Source organism: Rutidosis leptorrhynchoides, unplaced genomic scaffold, assembly GCF_046630445.1.
Source record: "Rutidosis leptorrhynchoides isolate AG116_Rl617_1_P2 unplaced genomic scaffold, CSIRO_AGI_Rlap_v1 contig17, whole genome shotgun sequence".
NCBI classification, from domain to species: domain Eukaryota; kingdom Viridiplantae; phylum Streptophyta; class Magnoliopsida; order Asterales; family Asteraceae; genus Rutidosis; species Rutidosis leptorrhynchoides.
In genome coordinates this window covers 104649-128861 of record NW_027266418.1, presented here as the reverse complement: position 1 = coordinate 128861, position 24213 = coordinate 104649, and the positions used below count along the sequence as shown (strand labels likewise).

At 37.4% G+C, this 24213-nt stretch overlaps 2 protein-coding genes and 2 pseudogenes across 2 annotated transcripts; all 4 read right to left on the bottom strand.

Annotated features, from left to right (window-relative positions):
- Positions 1-610: 610 nt before the first annotated feature.
- Positions 611-8396, bottom strand: LOC139881541 (uncharacterized). The gene is made up of 7 exons (XM_071865994.1): positions 8230-8396; positions 7373-7432; positions 7003-7117; positions 6838-6895; positions 4691-4756; positions 1073-4042; positions 611-975 (listed from the first exon to the last, which is right to left on the bottom strand). The coding sequence occupies exons 1-7, from the start codon at positions 8394-8396 to the stop codon at positions 611-613; spliced, it is 3801 nt and encodes a 1266-aa protein (XP_071722095.1).
- A 482-nt stretch (positions 8397-8878) lies between these two features.
- LOC139881540 (desmethyl-deoxy-podophyllotoxin synthase-like) lies at positions 8879-10720 on the bottom strand (annotated as a pseudogene).
- Positions 10721-11620: 900 nt separating this feature from the next.
- On the bottom strand, positions 11621-14650 carry LOC139881539 (snRNA-activating protein complex subunit-like). Its single transcript, XM_071865992.1, has 12 exons — positions 14504-14650; positions 14345-14406; positions 14185-14257; positions 14047-14105; positions 13750-13842; positions 13325-13409; positions 13140-13228; positions 12965-13055; positions 12551-12649; positions 12322-12447; positions 11975-12235; positions 11621-11884 (listed from the first exon to the last, which is right to left on the bottom strand). Exons 1-12 carry the CDS (start codon positions 14648-14650, stop codon positions 11621-11623), a joined length of 1449 nt encoding a protein of 482 aa, XP_071722093.1.
- A 2421-nt stretch (positions 14651-17071) lies between these two features.
- Positions 17072-23839, bottom strand: LOC139881538 (uncharacterized; annotated as a pseudogene).
- Between the last annotated feature and the right edge of the window lie 374 nt (positions 23840-24213).

Here is a 24213-nt window from a genome sequence, read left to right as displayed (position 1 = left end):
TTTCTTAGGATCCTTCTTGCTTCCAACTGATGCCATTAGACTTTCAATCACCTGTAGAGTGGCTGGGTTCGCTAAACAACCATCGTCTACAATGTTACCCTGTGGAATCTTTCTAAGAATAGTGTATATGCCACCAGAAGATATGTTGCATGGTAGCCACCGCCACTGTATTTTTCAATTCTCAGAAATCGACAATAGTTCTCCTTGAGATATTTCAGAATAACATTTTTATTCTAAAACCGAACCTAATGGGCCAATTGAACCAGAGTAATTCTTAAAACATCACACTTTTTAACCGATTTTTTTGTCGACAAGAAAATTAGAGAGAGCAAATGAGGAACTACTGAACTGGTTCTCTTCTCATTCATCAACTGGAAATCGAGTACAAATAGAGTTTCATCATTAGTGATTCATGTTTGCAACACCAGCAGTCCAACACTTTTGAGCTACAGAACATGACATCATTAAACTAAAACATAGACCAACACATAGAAGCTATTACGTTTGTAGATAAGGTTAACTTAATTAATTAATTTACAGGAGTAATATTCTTGGCTGCGATTTGAAAGCAACTCCTTGAAAGTCTGTCTTAAATCATTTCCCTAATGAGTCAATAGGAAGGACATCTCTCTTTGCCGGTTTTAGAAGTGATGTTTGTAGCAACTAGTTGTCGGACAATATCTCTCATTGTCGGTCTCTTGCTCGGCTCCCTTTCAGTACATCTTAGAGCCAACGAAAGCAAGTCCATTACTCTTTCTCGGATATCTGAATCCAGAAGCTCTGGCTTAAGACTTGGGTCAATGATCTCAGTCATGTCTCCTTTATTGCTCCAGACTGATCGAACCCATCCAACAATATCTGTTTCCGCCTTCAAAAATGGGCCCACTGCCTTCTTCCTAGTGATGAGCTCAAGCAAAACCACTCCATAACTATACACATCTGACTCCATGCTTGTTGTCGTTGACAATGCATTTTCTGTCACAAGGCCAAAATATCAAACAGTTATAAACAAAACGATTTCCAATAGTTTCTAAAACACAATTGTATAATGCAAAATGATATATAAACTTACCAGGAGCGATGTACCCGATCGTCCCAACAATTGACACAGATGATGTGGAAGGATTCGACGGGCCCACAAGCTTAGCAATACCAAAGTCAGAAATATGAGGTTCCATATCAGAATCTAAAAGTATGTTCTCTGGTTTGATGTCACGATGCACGATTATAGGATCGCAGTCACAGTGGAGGTATGCTAATCCATGTGCAATGCCAATAGCAATGTTATACCGAACACTCCATTCAATAGTTGAGTGTGCATTCTTCCCGTACAAAACATCAGAAAGGCTCCCATTTTCCATGAACCTGTACAAGATTAAGCCACAGTCCTTTCTCACCCAAAAGTCTTCAACTTTGACAAGATTCCGATGTCGGACTTTTCCGATAGTCTCCAATTCTGCAGCCATTGATTTGCTCCCTCCTTTATGACCGCTGAATAGAATCTTTTTCACAGCAAAATGATTGTTAGGACCCAAACTGGCTTTGTAAACTATTCCATGGGCGCCTTTCCCTACAACGTACTTGTCTTTGAAATTTTCAGTTGCGTCCATCACTTTCCGAAAGAGGATTGATGGGCCCCCTTGAATGGAAACTTCCGCATGATGATGGCTTCTGCGAGAAAGCAACACACAAGAAGCAGCGATAACAAGAAACAAAGTAAATAGCAAAGATCCTAGGATTGCAATTAGAATTTTCAGTTTTCGATGGCTGCTACTTGATTTCTGTGGACAAGGCTTGATATTGCAGTTTCCAGGGCAAGATGGGAGACACAGGTTAGGATTACCCAAGAATGAAGAAGGGGACGTGTCGACAAACTTTCTTAGTAATTCGGGTATTGGACCGGTGAAGGAATTGTATGAGATGTTGATTGCGACCAATGAAGGAATATCATCAACGGCTGATAACGATCCAGTTAGATTGTTCATGGATACATCCAGTTGCTCTAGCTTCACCAAATTCCCCATCTCCCGAGGAATTTGACCAATCAATCCATTGTTGCTGAGGTTCAATGCATAATTCAGGTTCTGCAGCATTCCAATTGACGATGGAATCGTACCTCCGAGCAGATTCCCACCAATTTGTAGCTCCAAAAGCATTTCCAATTCCGAGAAGAAAGCTGGAACACCACCACTAAAACGGTTTTCTCTTAAAATCAAAGTAGATAACCTTTTCCACTTTCGTAAGTTCAACGGGATTGAACCGTTCAATGAATTGAACCCAACATCAAACTTGTCTAGTTGGGAACAATTTGATAGCTCCAATGGTAAAGAACCCTGCAAACGATTGTGTGAAAGATTCAAATACATGAGATTTCCTAGATTGCCAAGCTCCGAGGGAATCATTCCTGTAATCCTGTTTGAAGATAGATCAATCCAAGAGATATTGTTACAATTTCCCAAACTCGATGGAATTGGTCCACTAATTTCGTTTCCATTGATTTCCATGTGATCAAGGTGTGGAGTTGCTGCAAATTCTGGAAGAGCGCCAGTGAGGATATTTCTCTGAAGTTTTAATCTCCGGAGAATTGGACACTTACCAATATCGGGTGGTATGCTTCCATGAAGTTGATTGTCACCCAAATTCAAAAATCTTAATTTTTTTCCAAAGCAAAGACTCGCCGGAATCTCACCAGTGAATTTGTTAGAAATGAAATCCAGCTCCTCTAAACTGCTGTTGATTCCCAAATTCTGAGGTATGACACCGGAGAAATGGTTGGTAAACAATGAAATGTTTTTCAGATGCCTGAGTTCAGTCATCTCCAAAGGAAGCTCCCCGGAAAGGTGATTCTCATATACTAGGATAGTTTCAAGGCTCCGAATCTTCCAAATGCTAATTGGGATTTCGCCAGTTAAATTGTTGGTGAATAGCTTCAATTCCTTTAACTTGCTCAAAGTACCCAATTCACTTGGAATTTCTCCCTCGAGCTTATTTTCATACAAGTCTAATGTTTCCATCTGCTTACACTTGCCCAATTCAGGTGGAATCATCCCAGACAACTGATTTTCAGATAAGTCAAGATACTGAAGCATCGTTAGAAGACCAAGCGAGGAGGGAATTGTACCTGTCAAGTTGTTATCCACGAAGTTCAAGGTATTTAAGTTGCTGCAGTTTCCCAAACTGTCGGGAAGACTCCCAAAAAATTGATTGAACCCGAGATCCAAAGTAGTCAAATTCCTGCAACTGCTCGAACCAAAAGAAATCCGGCCTTCGAGATTATTATAGCCGAGATACAATTGAACAAGATTTTCGAGATTATTGAGACTTACTGGCAAGGAACCGACCAGTTGGTTGTCATTCAAAAACAGGTTTTGCAGATTCCTACAATTCCCTATCGACTCAGGAATAACTCCAGACAACTGATTATTATACAGAGACAACGTCACCATGCTGGTCAAATTACCAATATTGCTAGGAATTGAACCATTGAAATTGTTAAAATAAAAAATAATATCTTCCAGGTTTGGTAATTCAGATAACCAATTTGGTATTTCCCCTTCCAAGGAATTAGAGGACAAATCAAAGGAGACTAAGTTCTGAAGCTTCTTCAAGTTACAAGGAATTGAACCGTTTAAATTGTTATGATCCAGATACAAGTACTGAATCAAACTACAATTACTTAACTCTGCAGGTATGATGCCAGAGAAGCTATTATAGCTCAAGTCAAGGGTACTTAGCTGTCTAAGGTTTCCAATTTCAGGTCCCATTTGGCCAGAAATCAAATGATCGGAGAGGTTTAAAGAGACAACGTGACGTCGCTTATTGTCACATTGAACACCAACCCAATGGCAAGGTGTTGAATCTGAGGCATTCCAGCTTGAAGCAATGGAAGATGGCACAGATGTCCAGTGCCTCTTGAGAGCCAACAAAATAGTCCCATCAGTAGTCAAAGCAGAGACACTACTGACATTTACACAAACAGATAATAGGCAAAGCAAGATAGCTTGCAAAAGAAGAAACCTCATTGTATGCAGACACATCCAAGCTGAAAAGAAAATAAATGGAGTTGTCAACCATGGGTCTGTTTGTTTTGGAATAATAGACCAATTGTCAGTCCCTGTATATTTGGAAATTAATTCTTATACTCCCTCCATCTCAAAATACAATATGTTTTGTATTTTTAATTCATCTTCATCCAAGTGAACATGTATGTACGAAGATTATTAACTAAATACATGTTCATTTGGATGAATCTAAAAATACAAAACATAATGTATTTTGAAACTGAGGTAGTATTTAAAAGCATTCGACCTTGACCCTATTACAAATGAAGTTAAAATATGATTAAAAATTATCCTTTTTTATATAAATAAAAAATTATCATATTTAAACGTTTGTTCTTCTCTAAAACAATGGTATTATCTTAGTACAAGAATACTATATAATCCGTTCAAAAAGAATACTATATAAAATATTTATACAGTTGATACTCTAAAAAATAATTTATATTATAGATTTATGTAATATTAAGTTTAATTTATTTAATTTGGATGATTCAGTAATAATTTTTTTTCCCATTACATTGTACATATAAACTTTATCTTTTTAGCCCTAAACAATCATCTTTATGAGCTAAGGGTTAAGTCGGCCTTGACATTGAGCATACATAGTAAGGAGTGAGAGGGTACTGTACCTGCTTGAAAAGTTCTTTTGGAGTCACTGTGACTGACTTGCTTGTTAGAACTGTGAAGTCCCAACTCTAAACCAAAAAAAAGATGGAAATTTGAAGGAGAGTATAAAGAAGACAACAAGTTGAAAAGCATTTAAATACAGAATTTAAGAAGAAGAATGCATTCCTTTGTTATTACAACATTAACATGTGTGTGTGTCTCTATATTGTGAGGTGCGTGTCCCAGTCAGGTTCCATGGTTTGTCTTTATCAAACATTAGGGAATACACAGTAGACCATAAAGTGTGAAGACATGGATACCACACTTAGTGGTTCGTTTGTGGTATCTATAGCGACTGTTCCTTAAAATGTCTACTTCCATTTTCTAATTGAGCGTGCTTGTGTTGTGCCTATCACTATGGTTGATGGAGTATATTTACTTATTTTCGGGTGGATGAGGATCGAGGAATATGGTTTCAAAATCAGACTTGCTCCGAAATTAGATCGAGTTTGAATTTACCGACTTAATGTAGACATATACAAGTAACTAGGCGTTCTGACCGTGGCAAGCCACGTGCTGTGATAGCTTTGACCGTTTTGGTTACGTAGACGGGGTGCGCTACAGTCCTGTTGTTTGAAACGGGACGGTGAACTATGAACTCGATCTCCCTATTTCTCTCCACCAATCCAAAATAACCACATATTCTGTCTACATGATTTAATTAATCCATAAATATGTAAATAACTCTTACGTAGATGATGTAGTCTAAACGACTATAGACGAATTATGTACCAGTGGCTAAAAAAATCATACTCTAAATATACTTGCCAATTTTGGAGCGTTTTACTTTCACAAAGAAGAATATGACTTCTAATAAAACCAAACTAAAACTAAAAGCGATTGTGCAAGCTAAGTTTAATAATTTATCAAAGTGTTGTGAACACAAATACACACTCAAAATTAATTCCGAAATAATCAGGACAAGAGCTACAAATAGGAAAAATATCGCAAAGACAGAAAATAATCTTTGTACATCTTCATTAGACTTTGACTCTGCATGACTTTCCCAATAGCTCGCTGCAAGATGAGATAAATAAGAAATTTTAGAAGAACAAACAAATGACTCTGCATGACCCTCTTGTCTTCGCTGGAGAATTCCCCAACAAAATTTAAGTGCATTATGTTAATACAAAGTCCAGAGACAGTAATCCACAAAAAATAAATCAAACACTAATGGCCATCTCATCTTTCAATTTCATGAAAAGAATATAAATAAGCTGCGAAGAAATTAATCGAAAGTTAATAGGTTACCTGATGGATTACTTTCGATCGTGATGGCAACGACGTGGTCATCTTCATATGTGAACCTTAAAGTTTAAACATTCTGGTGGAAGCTGCAAACATAAGAAATCATGTGACAATCGAATTGCACTTAGCATCAATGTTATGGAGTCGAAAATATTGGATTACATCACGTTAGTGAGAATTCGTGAAAACATAAGCCTCAAAGACTTAACTGAACAATTCATGACTGATTGCACTTCGCAAGTTAGTTTCCTCATCCAAACATTCTAATTAAGCATCTATACAACTAATGGGAACCTAGTAACTTAAAATATACAGTTCATCCAACAAATGTTAACTGTATAATAATTTAGCAGAGTTTTCAACAAAACAACGCAAGCCAAATCTCAAAACTGAAAGTAAAATCTAAATAAGCTATAAAAAGGAAGCCATAACTCATAAGCTCTACAGAACTATACAACTTAGGGCTGAAAATAAGACCTCATTCAAGAAAAAAAAGGGAAAACTGGTCAGTGGTAGTGTATATCAAGTGTCCGGAAAGAATATTACGAACAAAACAATGCTAAAGAGATCTATTTGGGAGGTAACTACTAAAGAACACGAATCTAACATGGAGGAATCACGTTATATTTCCTTAATTGTAACTGAACGACATTACATTTCTTCAATCGTCAGAACTTTCTTCAAATGAATACATGGTAAATACTTTTGTCCTGCAAAATTAAGCATTCAAATAATATGGAACTATGTGATAATCACAATTATGAGAAGCTTGCCTAACTCCAACATTTGTATTGTTAAAATAGACAACTATTTTGAGATGGAAATAATATTGAATATTTCTAAAATGCGAAAGCACGAGTACCTTCAATGAAAAATGAACCACCGATTACCAAAGCAGCCAATTGAATTTTTACAGGGGCCTGATAAAAACGTTCAATCAGCAACAATAGTATTTACCAAACATAGAAAAGCATAGATATCTATGACATTCAAGTACATTTCCAGAGAAATTCACTCAGTAAATTACATGCGATGTCCATAAATTCTGAACTCCATTAATGATTATTGCAGCCAATTCAAGGCAAAAAATGCCAACAGCTAATATCAAGGACCAGACAAAACTCTCCTTGGAATACCCATAGCTGTAGAAAGCAAAAGAACTTGTCTCAGCATATTCACAAACAATAGCATTAGGAAAAAAATATGTTTTGCAGGCATGACAAGCATAGCTTCACAGAATATAAATCTTAAAATCTCCATCACATTCAATTAGATGCATATAGGTGTATTAAACAGAAGAAACAACCTGTTTTTTCTTGCAAGTAAGAGTCAAATTCGCTAACACATACTCCTATCTCTGAGGCCGAAGCTACGATCTCTAAAATGCTTTAGCTAACCCTTGCCCGATGAAGAGCCATCTCTGAAATTCTTTTGCTAACCCTTTCCAAATGAAGAGCCTGTACATCATATACATACAAAGAAATTTTAAGTAAAATAAATAACATAAATGATAACTAAAATATCATAAACCCTAACAAAAGGAAGAGAAATGAACCGCTGATACCTTTGTGCATTTTCGTTCCCCTTCAAATAATCATCCATACCCTCTACGGCACACCACAAAACAGAAATCATATAACCACAATTAAATTAACTGGCATAGTGATTAAAACATCCATTAGGATTACAAAAATGAAAGGATCTACTAACCTGCTTGAGTTTTGAGGTTTTAATTAGAGATCAGAAAAACAGAGATCATTGGCTTGGAGTAGTATTCTGCAACGTGAAAATTGGAGAATAAATTTATGGCTGAGAGTCTCAGATGAATTAATATCTTTTTTTTATTAATATCTGAGTGATTAAAGAAAGGTTTTGGTGTATATTGGTCCACCTACATACATCAAAGGATAGAAAAGCAAATCCAATGAACACCAAGGGAAACTGGAAATCTAAGAGCCCTAAGCCATTGAACAGTACATTTACAGTGAATTGGGTCTTGTTTTCTAAAAGGTATGAACAGTTATTTTTACTGTGGATCTGTGAGAGCTTTTTAACCCATAACATCCTCTATCGTTATTCCAATGGGTCCGATGGGGTCAACTGTAAACTCAATTTTGTCTTTATAGTCTCAACTATTTTGTTTCAGTCGTTGATTTTCTTGTTTATGTGTGACTTAATTGGATAAAAATCGATGGAGGATTGATAAGTCTTGAGCTCTCAAGATCAACAAAAATGATATGTTTGGTTTAATTACAACACTAGGTGACTAAACATAATTCCTTTAGCGCTTAAGTAATTGTAGTTTGATTCAGACATATTTTTCTTGCTTGGTGCCGAAGAAACCGTTGTCTGCTCATTTGGCAGTAGCTGCATTTGTTGCCTTGCAGATTCCACTGCTAAGTCAGGAAATGGCTTCCGCATCCTTTTTCGAATGAAGAACTTGTAGCTAGCATATTCTTTGAGAATAGTACTACCTCTCTCCCAAAATATATATCACTTTTGCAAACAAACAGTGACATGCATTTTGGGACGGAGGGATATGGTAGTGAGCATCTTCCTTATAAGCTCTCATGCTTGCAAAACAAGCTAACGAGTGATCTCCCGCCCTTAAAGGTCAGGAGGAAGATCGCGAGAGGTGTGTCACAATCTATGTAAAAACTAAAAAATTTACATCTAATTTGAGATGGTGAAAGTACATCAGAAAAAGATTCTTAAGTTAGCTAACTAATCAGTAATCAAAGTGTTGCAGCTGAACACAAACATATTTCTTCCCATAGTTCGGAAACAGCAAACGAACACAAAAATATACTGTATAATCAATTCACAAGCTTAAGATTCTGATCCTGGCGGTATAAAATGTGTTCAGTTGAATCTTCTCCAAGGACTATTACTTACAGAGCTCATTAAACTTCCAGGGGATGATAAGGAACAGGAATCAAGTAAAGATCTCTCTTTCTTCCGACCGCTGCCCCAAATTTCTCCTCCATGTCCAGATTTTCATGGTTTATTCCACTCGGAAGCTTCCAATCAAAATGGTAGAGCAACTTTGCAAGAGAAAGCTCAACAGCAGCCAAACCAAAAGAAATTCCTGGGCAAATTCTCCTTCCTGTACCAAATGGGATAAATTCCAAATGTCTACCTCTGTAATCAATCGGACTATCCATGAACCTCTCCGGGGAGAAACTCTCAGGTTCCGTCCAGTGCCTAGGATCTCTCCCGATTGCCCAAGCATTAACAATGACTTTGGACTTGGCGGGTACTTCGTATCCGTTAATTTCTTATCTCTCCTCGCATTCCCTCGGGAGCAACAATGGGAGAGGAGGGTGTAATCTGAGAGTCTCCTTGATAACCAACTTCAAGTATTCTAGTTGATGAAGTCCTGATTTGCTGACGTTTCCTTGACCATTGAACACCCACCTGACTTCTTCTTGTGCCATTTTCATAGATCTAGGATATCTCATTAGCTCAGACATGGCCCATTCTAAAGTGGTTGAGGATGTCTCTGTCCCTGCAATGAAAAGGTCCTGCAAAAAGGCGTATCCAATGATGCATATTCAGACTGCTTAGAATAAAAATTAATACTCAATGGAACCAATATAAAAACGAATTTCTGGACGAAAAATACTCTGGAACGTACTATTTTGCAGATTTTGTAAAAAAGTTGGAAGCAAATACTCTATTGTCCCTATGAACTGTAAGTGAGAGAGGACTCAATAGCTGATATACTTGTAGTGAAAGCATAATCAGACCAATCGTGCTGCATATGAACATGTAAGAAGGAAAATGGAGTTGGGAAGAGAATGTATACTAACCATAATAATTGCTTTGATGTTGTCAATTGTCAAAGGCAATTCAAGGTTTTCGTGTTCTCTAATATTTAAAAGGACATCAACGATATCTTGTGTAATTTCAACCAGATGATCACCAGCTCGTTTCCTCAGCATATGTTTATCAATTATGTTCTGAAGTATCCTATCCATTTCTTGATGAATCCTCTTTAACTTATAGGTCGTCCCACTAATCCATTGAAGCATTTTTACGGATGGGAAAAATTCAGCAATATTGAAACCTGACGTAGCCTCTACGACTTCCTTGGTTACTGATTCAAATGCCCCTTGATCCTCACACTCCATTCCAAATGATGCCCTCGAGGTGACATTAGACGACAAAGAAAATAACATCTTGCTTAAATTGATCAACGACCCTGCCTCGGAAGAAATGGATTTAATGAGGTCCGACACCGACTCTTCCCTGATGTGTTGGAAGAAGTGAACACGTTTTGCACTGAAGAGCTCCACCGTGCATATCTTCCTCAGCTGTCTCCAATAGTCTCCATATGGGGAAAATACAATGTCCGTACAGTCGTAAAGTAAGTCTGTTGCAGAAATATTTCTAGGCCTTGAGCAGGTATTCAAGTCATGGGTTTTCATCACTTCTTTTGCGACTTCCGGTGAGGATATAATCATATGGCTAACTTCACCAAGCTTAAGGTGCATCAAGGGCCCGTAAATCAAAGCCAATTCTCGAAGCCGTTAATGCACGAAGGAACCACTTACCAGGGCATGCATATTTCCTATTACGGGGAGCATCCTAGGGCCTGGAGGTAGACCGGAAGTTGATTTGCGTCGGCTCCAGCATATTTTAATTGCCGTCGAAATGAAGAGCACGAAACCTAAAAGAATGGAAACAGATGGGAAGTAAAGGTCCATGAAACTGGGAATCATTTGCTTGTAGGTACATTCCATGTATCTATCGAATTATAATTTGAACCCATGAAATAATGAACATGAAAAGAAAATGGATTCAATTGAGAATAGATGTGAGATATGAGACGATAAATAATTGGAATATGTGGTCAGAAAGACAAATTAACTGACAGTCAAATTGCATCATTATTATTGACACTAGTTATATCACTAGTTATATATAGTCACTCTTGTGAAAGACAAGATATGACTGTTGAAATTGAAGTTTCGTCTTCTGAGAAAAAGAAATTGTGTTGTACGGGCACAAGATTCTATCATGTAAAAAAAAATCGTGATAACATTTTGTGAGCATGTGAAATATCATATTGCTAATTAGGGAATGATTGTGATTTGCAACATATGCATGTTAATAACTATCCATTTACAGCATGGTAGCATGTGAAAATTTTCTGTAACGAGCACCATAAATAGAAACTGATATTGAATTGGCTCACGTTATAACCAAGTGAGAGACGGCTACGTAATTTCTTAAAAAACTTAATTTGCTAATGTATGTATTTATATAAATCTGTATGTATATATAGTTGTTTCAAGAAAAGAATTAAGAGGAATCAAATGGTATCTAATAACCAATTAGTGACTGTTCGTGAGCGACGATCAAAGAACTATGCTAGCTGTCGCTTACTGGACTTGATTTTACGAATCGTTACGCAAGGCAGAAGGGGTTTAACATCTAATGGCTGAACACAAAGGATATATTTATACTTCTTCTTACTTCTTGACAATTGACATCACATATCAAACCTTAGGCAAAAACTACTTAAGAACCAAAAACTTGAATTTGACTTCATTCTTTTCTTTTTATCCTTTTCAGAATGGTTTTTGACTTCCTCTAGAAAGAAAGAATTAACAACAAAAATCTATCTATTTCAAAATCCACTAATCATGTACATATTCAATATAAGGCTGGCCATCGTCGGAATGGAGAAGGGAATAACAATAATCACACAAGTAGCAAGGATTCTCCGGGCTCCACTTGTCATCCACCGTAACCTTTTTCGCTCTGTAAATTTTACAAACATTACATTTCCGGATAACAACTTTAAGTTGAAATGTCAGGATTGGATAAGCCTCTCGGTTTTGTGAATCCCCCGGATGAATCATCCTCATATCTCTAATCACAATCACATGCTCACACGCTCCCTGTAACACAGACACGCGCCATTTTCAGAATCTCATGAAAGCTGAGATTTTTTCATCATATGGATTATAACATGTTTTTATAAAGGTTACCTGGTGACAATACAGATATCCAGCACCAAGTCGGAAACTTAAATCAGAAAACTTGGTACGGTGCATCTCCAAAGTTTTGAACCTAGGCAAATCCGAGGAACCTACATCGCCCACAACTGCTTCCTGCTTTCTTTGCAGCTTGCCCATGTTGATCCACTCCCATTTCTTGAGCGCTTCATCCTTACAGTTTCTAAGCCAATAACGTATAGGTTCACTATAGTCTATTGCAGAGGGATCCCTAAAATCATTGTAGAATGCATTCTAGAGAATGAATTTCATTCTGTCAGTATTTAGGCAATCATTTCTCCTAAAAAAAACTTTAAGCTAAAAGAGAATGCAGATCTTACTTCAATTAAGAAATATCCAGAAGGATCATGCTGTCCAGCTTTGTGCATCACCTGGTCTTTCAAACAATAGATCTTGTCCCTTAACTCTGCCAAGGTTTGACATCCAAGAACCACGAGCTCTTGGGTCTATTGAGAACGAAAAGCGAAAAGCCATAATGATGAAATTGTTTTAAGAGAAATATTGCGTGTAAATAATTTCAGCAATGCGAAAGACTAGAAAACACCATACCTTGACCCATTTGCGTTTCGTATGATAAAGCTCCACGCAAAGAACCACTTCTGGATACGACACCGTTCTGTGCTCTTGCATGGGCAACGACTTCACTGGCTACTTTCGGTAAGGGGTAGGACCCAAAAAAGCATGAAAAAACAATAAGTTTGCAACTATATACAGAATAATTGCAAATCACATAAAGCAGCAAGAAGAAATTTGCATAGGGTTTCAGCAGAAGGTAATGAGAGAAGTAAGTAATTTGGTCTAAATTTTCTTGTCAAGAACTCAATAGCTGTACCAGTAGAAGAGTTTCACAGACAAATTATGGGTAGGCTAGTATTGTTGCGATCTCAGTTTTAAGGGCTTGCGTAAGCTGGATTGAGAAAAGAAAGAAAAAGAAAAAAAAAAACAGATTAGGTATGAGCAAACCTTGCTTGTCGAATTTGTAAACCTCAATGATTTCATCCATTGATTTGCCTCACAGGATGGAGGGTCACCTTTGCTTGTCTTGCAGTTAGCACTGAAGAAAAGGTAGAGACAATTTAATATCAAAGCAATGTGAAATATCTTGCAATATTCCAAAGCATAAGACAAATGAGCAAACCTGACAGAATGCAATTTCGCTGCTGCTTTGTCGTCATCTTGCTTTTGCTTGATTTCTGCGAGTTCCTTTACTTTTCCCATGTAATCTCCCTGATGGTTGTTTTATCAAATAAAATAGTCAGATAAAGACATTCAAACATATCAAAATTGAAAACTCTGCAGCGCAGAGAAAACTATGGTAAAAACCTTAACAGGTGAAGACATTATTAGTAGTGTGAACATAAATGGTTTTGGTTTACTCAGAGAAGTACACATATAACTTGGAAGCAAGCTTCAGACAATCATGCCAAACTGGGAAAGTATAGTAACCAAGAAAGACTTTACTCTATGAATTCTGAACAGGTTATCCGAATATTTGGCTCACTATTTTAACCATCTTTTCGCTTTAATATCAGTCTCTTTAGGTATAGAGGAATTGTTCATTCACAAAATGAAATGATAATTGCAATAAGACCAAAATAGTGCCAGAAGTAATACCACTCCTTTGAACAATGCATCGTCCAAACTTAAAGCATCTAGTACTAACAGTACGTTGGTTTTAAATATATTAGAAAGGAACTACATTAGCTGCCGAAAGAAAAAATCAAGAATAAAGAACATAGAGAGCATACTTCATCAATATGGTTGCTTGGCCCTTTTCTTCTTTTTGTGCTTCTCGAACAAGACCTATTTGTATCAAACAATGTTTAGATAGCAATTGTTTCCTGAATATACAAAGTATATCGTAAATATATCTAAAAGAAGTATTTGGATCTTTTTCATAACTCAAGTAAGACAGCAAAAAATAGAAAATGAAAAGCTGCAGAAATCTACATGACATTCCATAACACAACTAACAAATTTTAAGTATAAATGTGAACTGAGTCTGACACAGTGATGTTTGATGTGAAAAAGGTCTGGATACAAACCTGAATTTTCTGGATTTGTCTTCTGAAAGCTGTAAAGACGGTTGAAGGTTCTCTTCATCCTAAAATAAAGATACAATGTTTAGGTATGGATCGAAAAGAGGGAAAATATTAAAGAAGAAACCAAACTAGAAGTAATACCCCGTCCTTGAGAGCTTCCTTCAAAGCCATGTGTACTAAGTCCACGTCTGCAATGATTTTAAGATCATCTACCCTGCAACCAATCCATCAGGCAATTTCTATAAATCAGGGTCTCAAAGAGATGACTAATATAATCATATCATATATCAATAATACATACGAGACATCTTGGTCAATGTCAGAGGAATGCGGTGAATCGAAACACAATTGAGCTTCCAAACTCTGTGAAAGAAGAGGAAAAAAAAAGTAAGAATAATACTTAGTAGTAAAGAAGTATGAATCAATCAAATATCATGTATGCAGAAGAATCTTTAGATACCTGAAGTTGGAGCAAAACATCAGACCGAAATTGAGAAACGCTAGTGAGAGGACCAACGAAATTGGGGGCATAAACAGGTCCCCCTCGAGCAATTTCAACTGATTGTTGTTCATCTTGTAGCTCTTCCTCCTCCTCATTGTATTCCATTATTGGGTCCATTCCCTCTATCAATTACTACAAAAATAAAGATTCAATACAAATATACATTCAGTGAAAGCGACGCAAACATCAATTTCTTTCTCTCAAATCACACAGAGAGCTCACCGTGTCGGAATCTCGTCGAATAAATGGATAGAGCGAGCGCGACGTTGAAGGCGACTGGTAATTCGATGACGACGGTCGACGTTGAGGCCGTGTGGCGGTGTCTGTAGAAGAAAATACTACGTACTACTAATTAGGGATGGGCACAAACCGAACCGGAACAAAAACCGAACCGATTGCATTTTCGGTTATTCCCTGCTTGTAATCGTTCTAGGTCGGCTGCAATCAACGTAAGATTATTGAAGCCATTCTGAGTTGTAGGCTTGTAGAATTGTTAGAGATATTACGAGTTGTAGGCTCGTAGAGACCTTACCTTTGCGACTTTTAGGTTTATTAAAACAGTTCCGAGCTGTAGGCTTTTTGGAGCAAGATGCATGTTGGAAAGAAAGGAAAGAAGATTAATCATGCAAAATGCATGAAGCATTTCTTTTTTTCCTTTACCGTTTTTCTTTTTTTTCGAAAAATTCGTAAATATTTATGAAAAATAAAAAAATTTAATCAAATTTTTGAAAATATTATATATCATGAATAGTTATATATTGATCAAATTGATCTTCAAAAAAAAAACTATATCAAATTGATCTTCCAAAAAAAACTATGGATGAAATTTAAATAAAATATATAATTTTTTTCATAAATATTTATGAATTTTCCATAATTGTATATTAAATGTTTATTGAGTGCAATATTGCACTAGTTAGAAAAATCCTAAAGGAAAAAAGAAATGCTTTATGCATCTTGCATGATTAATCTTCTTTCCTTTCTTTTCCAACATGCATCTTGCATTCATACACCTAATCACTAAAATATATACTATATCAGACAATCCGCTACCAGTTCTATCACCGAGCCAACAACCCGAACTGTCAACACAAATCAGATTTACATCCTCCCTCCTGACGTCGATGGACGTAAATCCATCTGATCATACTAATTCTACCACCAACCCAACAAACAACGCAACGATGATTTCCCTCCTCCCTCCAGTCGACGGACGTGCAAGATCCATAATGAATTATTTCATTATGGATCTTGCATCATTCCTTATGGATCTTGCACGTCCGTCGACTGGAGGGAGGAGGGAAAGGCGACCTAAGCTTAATTAAAGATTCAGCAAGATGAAACAGATCAATGACGAATACTGTTGAGAAAAGAAAAAGGGTCCATTTTTCTTTAGAAATCAAGTTGTTGGCCTTTTTCAATTATATTTTTATATGTTCAGTTCAGTGTATGTTTTTTTTCTAAAAGTTTCTATCAAATTACTTCAAGTACTGGTGCAACCTGATATTGGAGGTGCTGTGAGAGAGATGATGTGATGACGGAGATGAAGTTGAAGATCTGGAACCAGATCTGGATAATAATGGAAGAAGAAGATGGTTGTGGTTCGACGGCAGAAGAGAGGAGTCGGCGACTGTGGTGGTGGTGATGAGCGGCGTGGCGAGTTTATTCTCTGGGATTCACTTATTATATTATAGCCTGTTTATTGTGCCATTAATTCACCTATTTTCTTTCTTTCGTTATCGAATTTTCATGTGTTTTAGGAGGTGAAAGTTGGGGAGCAGCTTGAGGAGTCGGGTGAAAATGTCTTTGTGGGTGGAAAGAACATTTGTGAACTGGGAACTGTGGTGGCCAAATTTTCCATTATGTGAAATGTACTTCCGTCGTTCATTTGATAACTTGGAATGAAATACCAGACCGACTGACTTGGCTCATATATTTTGTGTAAGAATGGAAAGCAACTATACGAACCGCTTCCGAGCTGATTGTACAGTTGAATATCAATTTTTGAAATAAAATCTCAAAATTGTATTTACTCTGCTTCTTCATTTTACAACAAATTTAACATACATTTTTTCTCCAGAGTAGAACGTTAAAGCAGTATTGTAATGTAAGATACAAACACATTCGAAAAATCTTATGATAGCTTTTGGATAGCTAGTTCTTTTAGAGAAGTCACCAGTCTCCGAAACACTTTAAGACTATATATAACCGACTTTATCCTGACAAGACAAATGAAACTGAGTGAATGAAGATCGAAAGAAATGCGAAAAAAAAAGACGAAGAAAAAATAGGGAAGAAAAAACATACATCGGACAATAGTTCGAGTCTTTCCAAGGTCGGTAGCTAGCAACTTTCCACATAATGAGGATACATCCTCTCCTGAATCAGAGTTGTTGCCATATATAATTCTTCTGACAGTTCCGGTGGACGCAATAGAACTGCCAAAACAAAAGAAAGAATAATATGATAATCGCCATCCATGAATGCACATCCAACGAGAAAGAGAGAGGAGGTGTTTTTACTTGCCTATCCTGGAAATGGATGAGGATCACATTTAGCACATGGTCGGCAAGTGCAAGAAGTAGTGTAATCAGCCGATCTCTGTTGCCAACTACCTGGCACATTTCTACCATTGCAATGTATCTCCTGCAAATAAAAAGGGAAAAATATCCCAAAGCACCTTCAGTAATAGATTCATTCCAAGCACAATGACTTTATTATTAATAATAAGAATAATGGTAAAAGGCAAAGAGACTACCTTTTCTGGAGATCGTCAGAGGAGGAAACATAATCTTAGCGAACAAACATCTTAATTAATTATCTCGTCCACTTCCTGTCTCGGCAGTTCATTTATATCTCGAATCTGCATAGTTTCTTATGGCAAAACCAACATGATTAATGTAAATAAGAAACTAGTCATTGTTGGAAGGGTTTGTTTCGAGGATCCAGGAATGATGTTTGTTGATGAAGAAGAGTGTGGCGAGAATGCTGAGTTTCGAAGCCAGAATGCTGCTTGAAGCTAGGGACGCAGGGACTGGGGTGGACTGTCGTAAAATTCAGGGACCATTCTGCCACTTTTGTATTTTCGCGAGGACCAATTTGCTCTGTTAAAGCTGGATACAGAGAATGGAGTTTTTAACACGTTAAACTGGTTTTTAAGCTGCCTATTTTGATTGCCTTCATGAAATAGGAATTTGGTGTGTTGTAGTATCCATGATTGTTGTCTAATTATGGATCATTTGATTAAAAACTTGTCAATCATCTAAGCTATTGATGTATTTTATATGCTTTATATCAAGAAGAAGAAGAAGAAGCTCATATGTTGGAGAGCTTTTGTTGCTCTGAAAACTCTTCTCTGTTAAGTTTAATTTCGTTTTTGCTTGCATTAAACTACAGAAATCTACCACAAACAACACTTAAATTCATCCAAACACATAAACTATAAAGCCAAAACCAAACCAAACACAAAACCCTTTTGAAAACCCACTTTCTACACTATTCCTCACCAAAATCTGCATTTTTCACTACTGTCAACAAGAAATCCGAACAGTCATGATTCATTTATGAGTGTAGGCAGCCTTGCTACCTTATTAAGTAATAATGATTTCTCCTCAGATGCCCTTTCAATAGAAACTGTTACACCATTGAGTAGAGAACTAATTGATGTTAACCTGGGCTGCTGTCGGCCAACAGCAGTGTTGTAATCAGCTCGGCTATCCGAAACCTACAAGAAGAAAGAATTCTGGGCAGATGAGAAATCAACTTAGAACATAGAGATGGAGAGATTCCATTCAATGGGATCAAAATGTGAAAAAAGATAAGAGTCGAATCCCACAAATATATTACCTGGAGCCTTAGAGAGTTCTTCGAGACAAGAAAGTATAGATAGGAGCTCAGGCTAAAGGCATAAAAGGAAAAAATTCAGTTCGGATTTCCTCTGTTTCTGAGAATTGACCAAAAAACAAAGAAAACTAGTCAGAGGTCATAGTAAGTGCATATAATTTTGCAAGCTACATTTCAATAATAAAGTCTACCTCAAAAGAACGTAATAATGGCAAAGTTATATGCATCCGAGTCAAGGGAGAAGAGAGCTCGCATCATGCCAAAAAGCGATTGAACAAAACCATACTCATTAATCTCATCATAAGTCCAAACCTATGAAACAAATAAAAGCAAAATTTAAACAGCAACAATAGAACAAATAAGAAAAAACTAGCACAAATATATAGTAGAACAAACAGTAAAATATTCTCAGTTCGTCCTCTATTATAAAAAAAATAAAAAATTACAATACCTAACCAGTCAAATCAGACGTTCAAAGCTAAAAGCTCTAAAAGCAAAGTTCTCTACTCTCTACTAATAGAAAATGGATGTGGTGGAGGCAGACCAAACAAAGTAGGGGAGCAATTGAAAAGCCCCCAGCTTAGAAACCCTGTCTACTGAAATGCTTTTTGAAGATTAAATATTACTCCACGTTCTAGTAGTTATACTCTGATATCCAAGCTATAGAAACCTACGAAAATAGTCCCAAAAAACACAATTACAGGACAGCCCATATGACTAGAAAAACTATGCCAAGAAAAAATAGTGGCAGGCAAGAAAGATTATGGTCAGAAAAGTGCACCTTTAATTAGCCGCTGTCTAAGTACAGTATTGATTAAGATCTTCAAGATGCTTTTGTAAGTCCATCACAAGATCAATTTCAAGACCTTGGTCGAGGACAACAGCCTGGCACAAAAAAGGAAAACTATACTCATCAGAATTATAGCACAGGCCAAATCATGACAATGCTGGAAACAAACCAAAATATTGAGGGAATCTACCCAAAGAAGTGTATATAAGATCTCTTCTCTCAGTATACCAGAGCCCTGCTGTGATCGTCCAGTGAAATTGGCGGCAATCTAACTTGTTTGGCTCGGTCTGAGGGCTTTGGAGGCTCACCAAATAGAAGGAAAGAGCATTTGAAGTATAAAATGCAGCTTGAGGAACAAGAGTGCAAATCGGGAAAGAGACGGAAGAGAGGGGAAACTGGTGAGATGAAGAAAGAACCAAGGAATTTTAGGACTTGTCCTTTTGTTTTGCGTATATTTACAATACCACCATCATTTTTTCGACTTCTATACTAAAAAAATGGAGGGCATAGCTGTCAAATAACATTTTAAAAAAGGACGACGACTTGGAATTAGGGACTTTGGCAAGGCTTTAAGACATTCTGACATGGGAAGGTTTGTCATCTGTCCCAAACATATGGTTACTCATGGCAAAGATAATGTTTTACCTCTCTTGTCGATCCCCACCATTTTTTCACGGAGGATCAAATAATTTTTGGGGATTCAATTGGAAAGTGGCCCCGAAGAGGAGGTCTTGATAGATGGAGAATCGGTGAGAAGAATCAGTAGATAGACGGTTATACAACAATGTAGATAAAGCTCATGATTTTCATACATCAACTTTGTGCAGTAAGAGTTTGTTATATACAACTGGTGAACCTGATCATGAAATAATCACTCGCGAGATCAATAATTTCCAGAGAACCCTTTGGTACTCAGGAAGTAGAATCCAATCTTTTTCCCAAGAACTTTGACAGTTACATACTACAAAACTAGTGAACTGCTTCTCATTAATCTGCTGAAATTCGAGTACAAAGAGTGTTTCATTTTATGGTTACAACACAAGCAGTGTCCAGCATATTTGAACTAATGAACATCATCACTACACTAAAACATAGACTTAAATGAAAGCACTTGTAGCTGATTAACTAGCTAAGGTTAGCTTAATTAATTATTTACTTACAGCAAATCGGAATGACATCTACCATTGTCGCTGCTAGAAGTTATGTTTGTACTACTGAGTTGTCGAACAACATCTCTCATTGTCGGTCTCTTGCTTGGTTCCCTTTCAGTACATCTCAGGGCCAACGAAAGCACCTCTATCACATTTTCTCTGATTTCTGAGTCCAGAGCTCTGGCTCAAGACTCGGATCAATGACACCGTTTATGTCCTCTTTGTTGCTCCACACTGACTGAACCCATCCAACAATATTGGTTTCCTCCTTCAAATATGGGCCCACTGCCTTCTTTCTGGTGATGAGCTCAAGCAAAACGACACCATAACTATACACATCAGATTCCTTGTTGGTCGTCGTCGTAAATGCATTTTCTGCACAACACAAAATTCATTCACAAAAAGTACAGGGTACAGTTACTCTCTCAAAAAGGACCAATTTTGGACGTTATAAATATAAAAAGAATCATTATCGAATTCATGCACAAATATAAGGACTAACTGCATTACACATATGTCTACAAAAGAAAAGACATCCAGTGCCACTCAAAAGAGCAAAACTTACCAGGAGCAATATATCCAATCGTCCCTGCAACGGAGACAGACAGTGTGGATGGATTAGATGGGCCCACGAGCTTAGCAATACCAAATCAGAAATATGAGGCTCCATATCAGAGTCTAAAAGTATGTTCTCCGGTTTTGATGTCACGATGCACGATTACAGGGTCACAGTCATAATGGAGGTAAGCTAATCCATGAGCAATTCCAATAGCAATCTTAAACCGGACACTCCATCCAATAGTTGAATGTGATTTCATTCCATGCAAAACATCGCAAAGGCTTCCATATTCCATGAACCTGTACAAGATCAAGCCGCAGTCTTTTCTCACCCAAAAGTCTTCAACTTTGACCAGATTTCGATGCCTGACTTTTCCAATGGTTTCCAGTTCTGCAACCATTGCTTTGTTCCCTTTATGACTGCTGAATTGAAGTTTTTTGACAGCAAAATGATTAGTAGGACCCAAACTGGCTTTGTAAACGATTCCATGGGCGCCTTTCCCTACGATGTACTTGTCTTTGAAATTTTCAGTTGCGTCCATCACTTTCCGAAACAGGATTGATGGGCCCCTTGAACGGTATTTCAGCTAGATGGTGTCTTCTGCGAGAAAGGGATATACAAGAAACAGCAATAACGAGAAACAAAGTAAATAGCAAAGATCCTAGGATTGCAGTTAGAATTTTCATTTTTGGATGGCTGCTGCTTGATTTCCGTGGACAAGACTTGATATTGCAGTTTCTCGTGCAAGATGGGAGACAGAGGTTTGGATTACCCAAGAATGAAGAAGGGGAACTGTCGACAAACTTCATCAGTGACTCAGGTATTGGACCACTGAATGAATTGTATGAGATGTTGACTGCAATCAATGAAGGAATATCATCAACCGCTGATAACGAACCAGTTAGATTGTTCATTGATACATCCAGTTGCTCTAGCTTCACCAATTTTCCCAACTCTCGAGGAATTCGACCGGACAATCCATTGTTGCTGAGGTTCAATGCATAATTCAGGTTCTGCAGCATTCCAATTGACGATGGAATCATACCTCCGAGCAAATTCCCACCAATTTGTAGCTCCAAAAGCATTTCGAATTCCGAGAAGAACGCCGGGATACCACCACTAAAACGGTTTTCTCTTAAAATCAAAGTAGATAACCTTGACCACTTCTGTAAGCTCGACGGGATCGAACCATTTAATGAATTGAACCCAACATCAAACTTGTCTAACTGGGAACAGTTTGATAGCTCTGATGGTAAAGAACCCTGCAAATTATTGTGTGAAAGATTCAAATACACGAGATTTCCAAGATTGCCAAGCTCTGAGGGAATCGATCCTGTAATTCTGTTTGAAGATAGATTAATCCAAGAGATATTGTGACAGTTACCCAAACTCGATGGAATTGGCCCATTTATGTTGTTTCCATTGATTTCCATGTGATCAAGGTGTGGATTTGCTGAAAATTCTGGAAGAGCGCCACTGAGGTTATTTCTCTGCAGTTTTAATCTCCAGAGAGTTGGACACTTACCGACATCGGATGGTATGCTTCCATGAAGTTGGTTGTCACCCAAAATCAGTACTCTTAATTTCTTTCCAAAGCAAAGATTTGGTGGAATCACTCCGGTGAAGTTGTTAGAAGTAAAATCCAGCTGCACTAAACGGCTGTTGATTCCCAAATTCTGAGGTATGACACCGGAGAAATGGTTAGTAAACAACGAAATGTTTTCCAGATGCCTGAGTTCAGTCATCTCCAAAGGAAGCTCCCCAGAAAGATGATTCTCATATACCAGGATAGTTTCAAGGCTCTGAATCTTCCAAATGCCAATTGGGATTTCGCCAGTTAAATTGTTGGTGAATAACTTCAATTCCTTTAACTTGCTTAACGTGCCCAATTCAATAGGAATTTCTCCCTCGAGCTTATTTTCGTACAAGTTTAATTTTTCCATGTGTTTACACTTGCCTAATTCAGGAGGAATTGTCCCAGACAACTGATTTTCCGACAAGTCAAGATTCTGAAGGATTGTTAGAAGTCCAAGGGAGGAGGGAATCGTACCTGTCAAGTTACTATGCAAGACGGCTAAGGTTTCTAATTTACTGCAGTTTCCCAAACTGTCAGGAAGACTCCCAACAAACTGATTGAACGAAAGATCCAAAATAGTCAAACTCTTGCAATTGCTCGAACCAAAAGAAATGCTACCCTCGAGGTTATTATGCCCGAGATACAATCCAACAAGGTTTTCAAGATTATTGACACTAACCGACAATGAACCGACCAGTTGGTTGTTACTCAAATACAGGTATTGCAGATTCCTACAATTCCCTATCGACTCAGGAACAACTCCAGACAACTGATTATTATACAGAGACAACGTCACCAAGCTGGTCAAATTACCAATATTGCTAGGAATTGAGCCGTTTAAATTGTTAAAACAAAAATTAATTTCTTCCAGGTTTGGTAATTCAGACAACCAATCTGGTATTTCGCCTTCCAAGGAATTATAGGACAAATCAAAGGAGACTAAGTTCTGAAGCTTCTTCAAGCTACTAGGTATTACACCCATGAACTGGTTGCCAGACAGATACAAGTTCTGAATCAAACTACAATTACTTAACTTTGCAGGTATGACGCCAGAGAAACTATTATAACTCAAGTCAATGGTACTTAGCTGTCTAAGGTTACCGATTTCAGGTCCCAATTGGCCAGAAATCGAAAGATCGGAGATGTTTAAAGAGACAACATGGCGTCGGTTATTGTCGCATTCAACACCAACCCAATCACACGGAGTAGAATCTTGGGCATTCCAGCTTGAAGCAATAGAAGATGGCACAGATGTCCAATGCCTCTTGAGAGCCAATAAAGTAGTCCCATCAGCAGTCAAAGCAGAGACACTACTGACATTTACACAAACAGATAATAGGCAAAGAAAGATAGTTTGCAGAAGAAGAAACCTCATTGTATGCAGCCACATCCAAACTGAAAAGAAAATCAAATGGAGTCCCAACTGTTAACCAAAAAGATTGAAACTTGAAGGAGAGAGAGACAGAGAGAAAATATGAGAGAAAGACTATGAAGAAGACAGCGCGTTGAAACCATTTGAACACAGAATTTAAGAAGACTGTCAGGCTCCATTGTTTGTCTTTATCAGTCATTCAGGAAATATTTAGTGGACTATGAAGTGTGAACACTTGGAAGCCACACTTTTGTGACCCCATAAAGAGACCGCTCATTAATACCGCCTTCCATTTTCTTGATTAATTTTTTTTTTTTTTGTTTTTTGTTTTTTTGTTATCACTTATCACTATTTCGGCCGGATAAGGAATGGTTTCA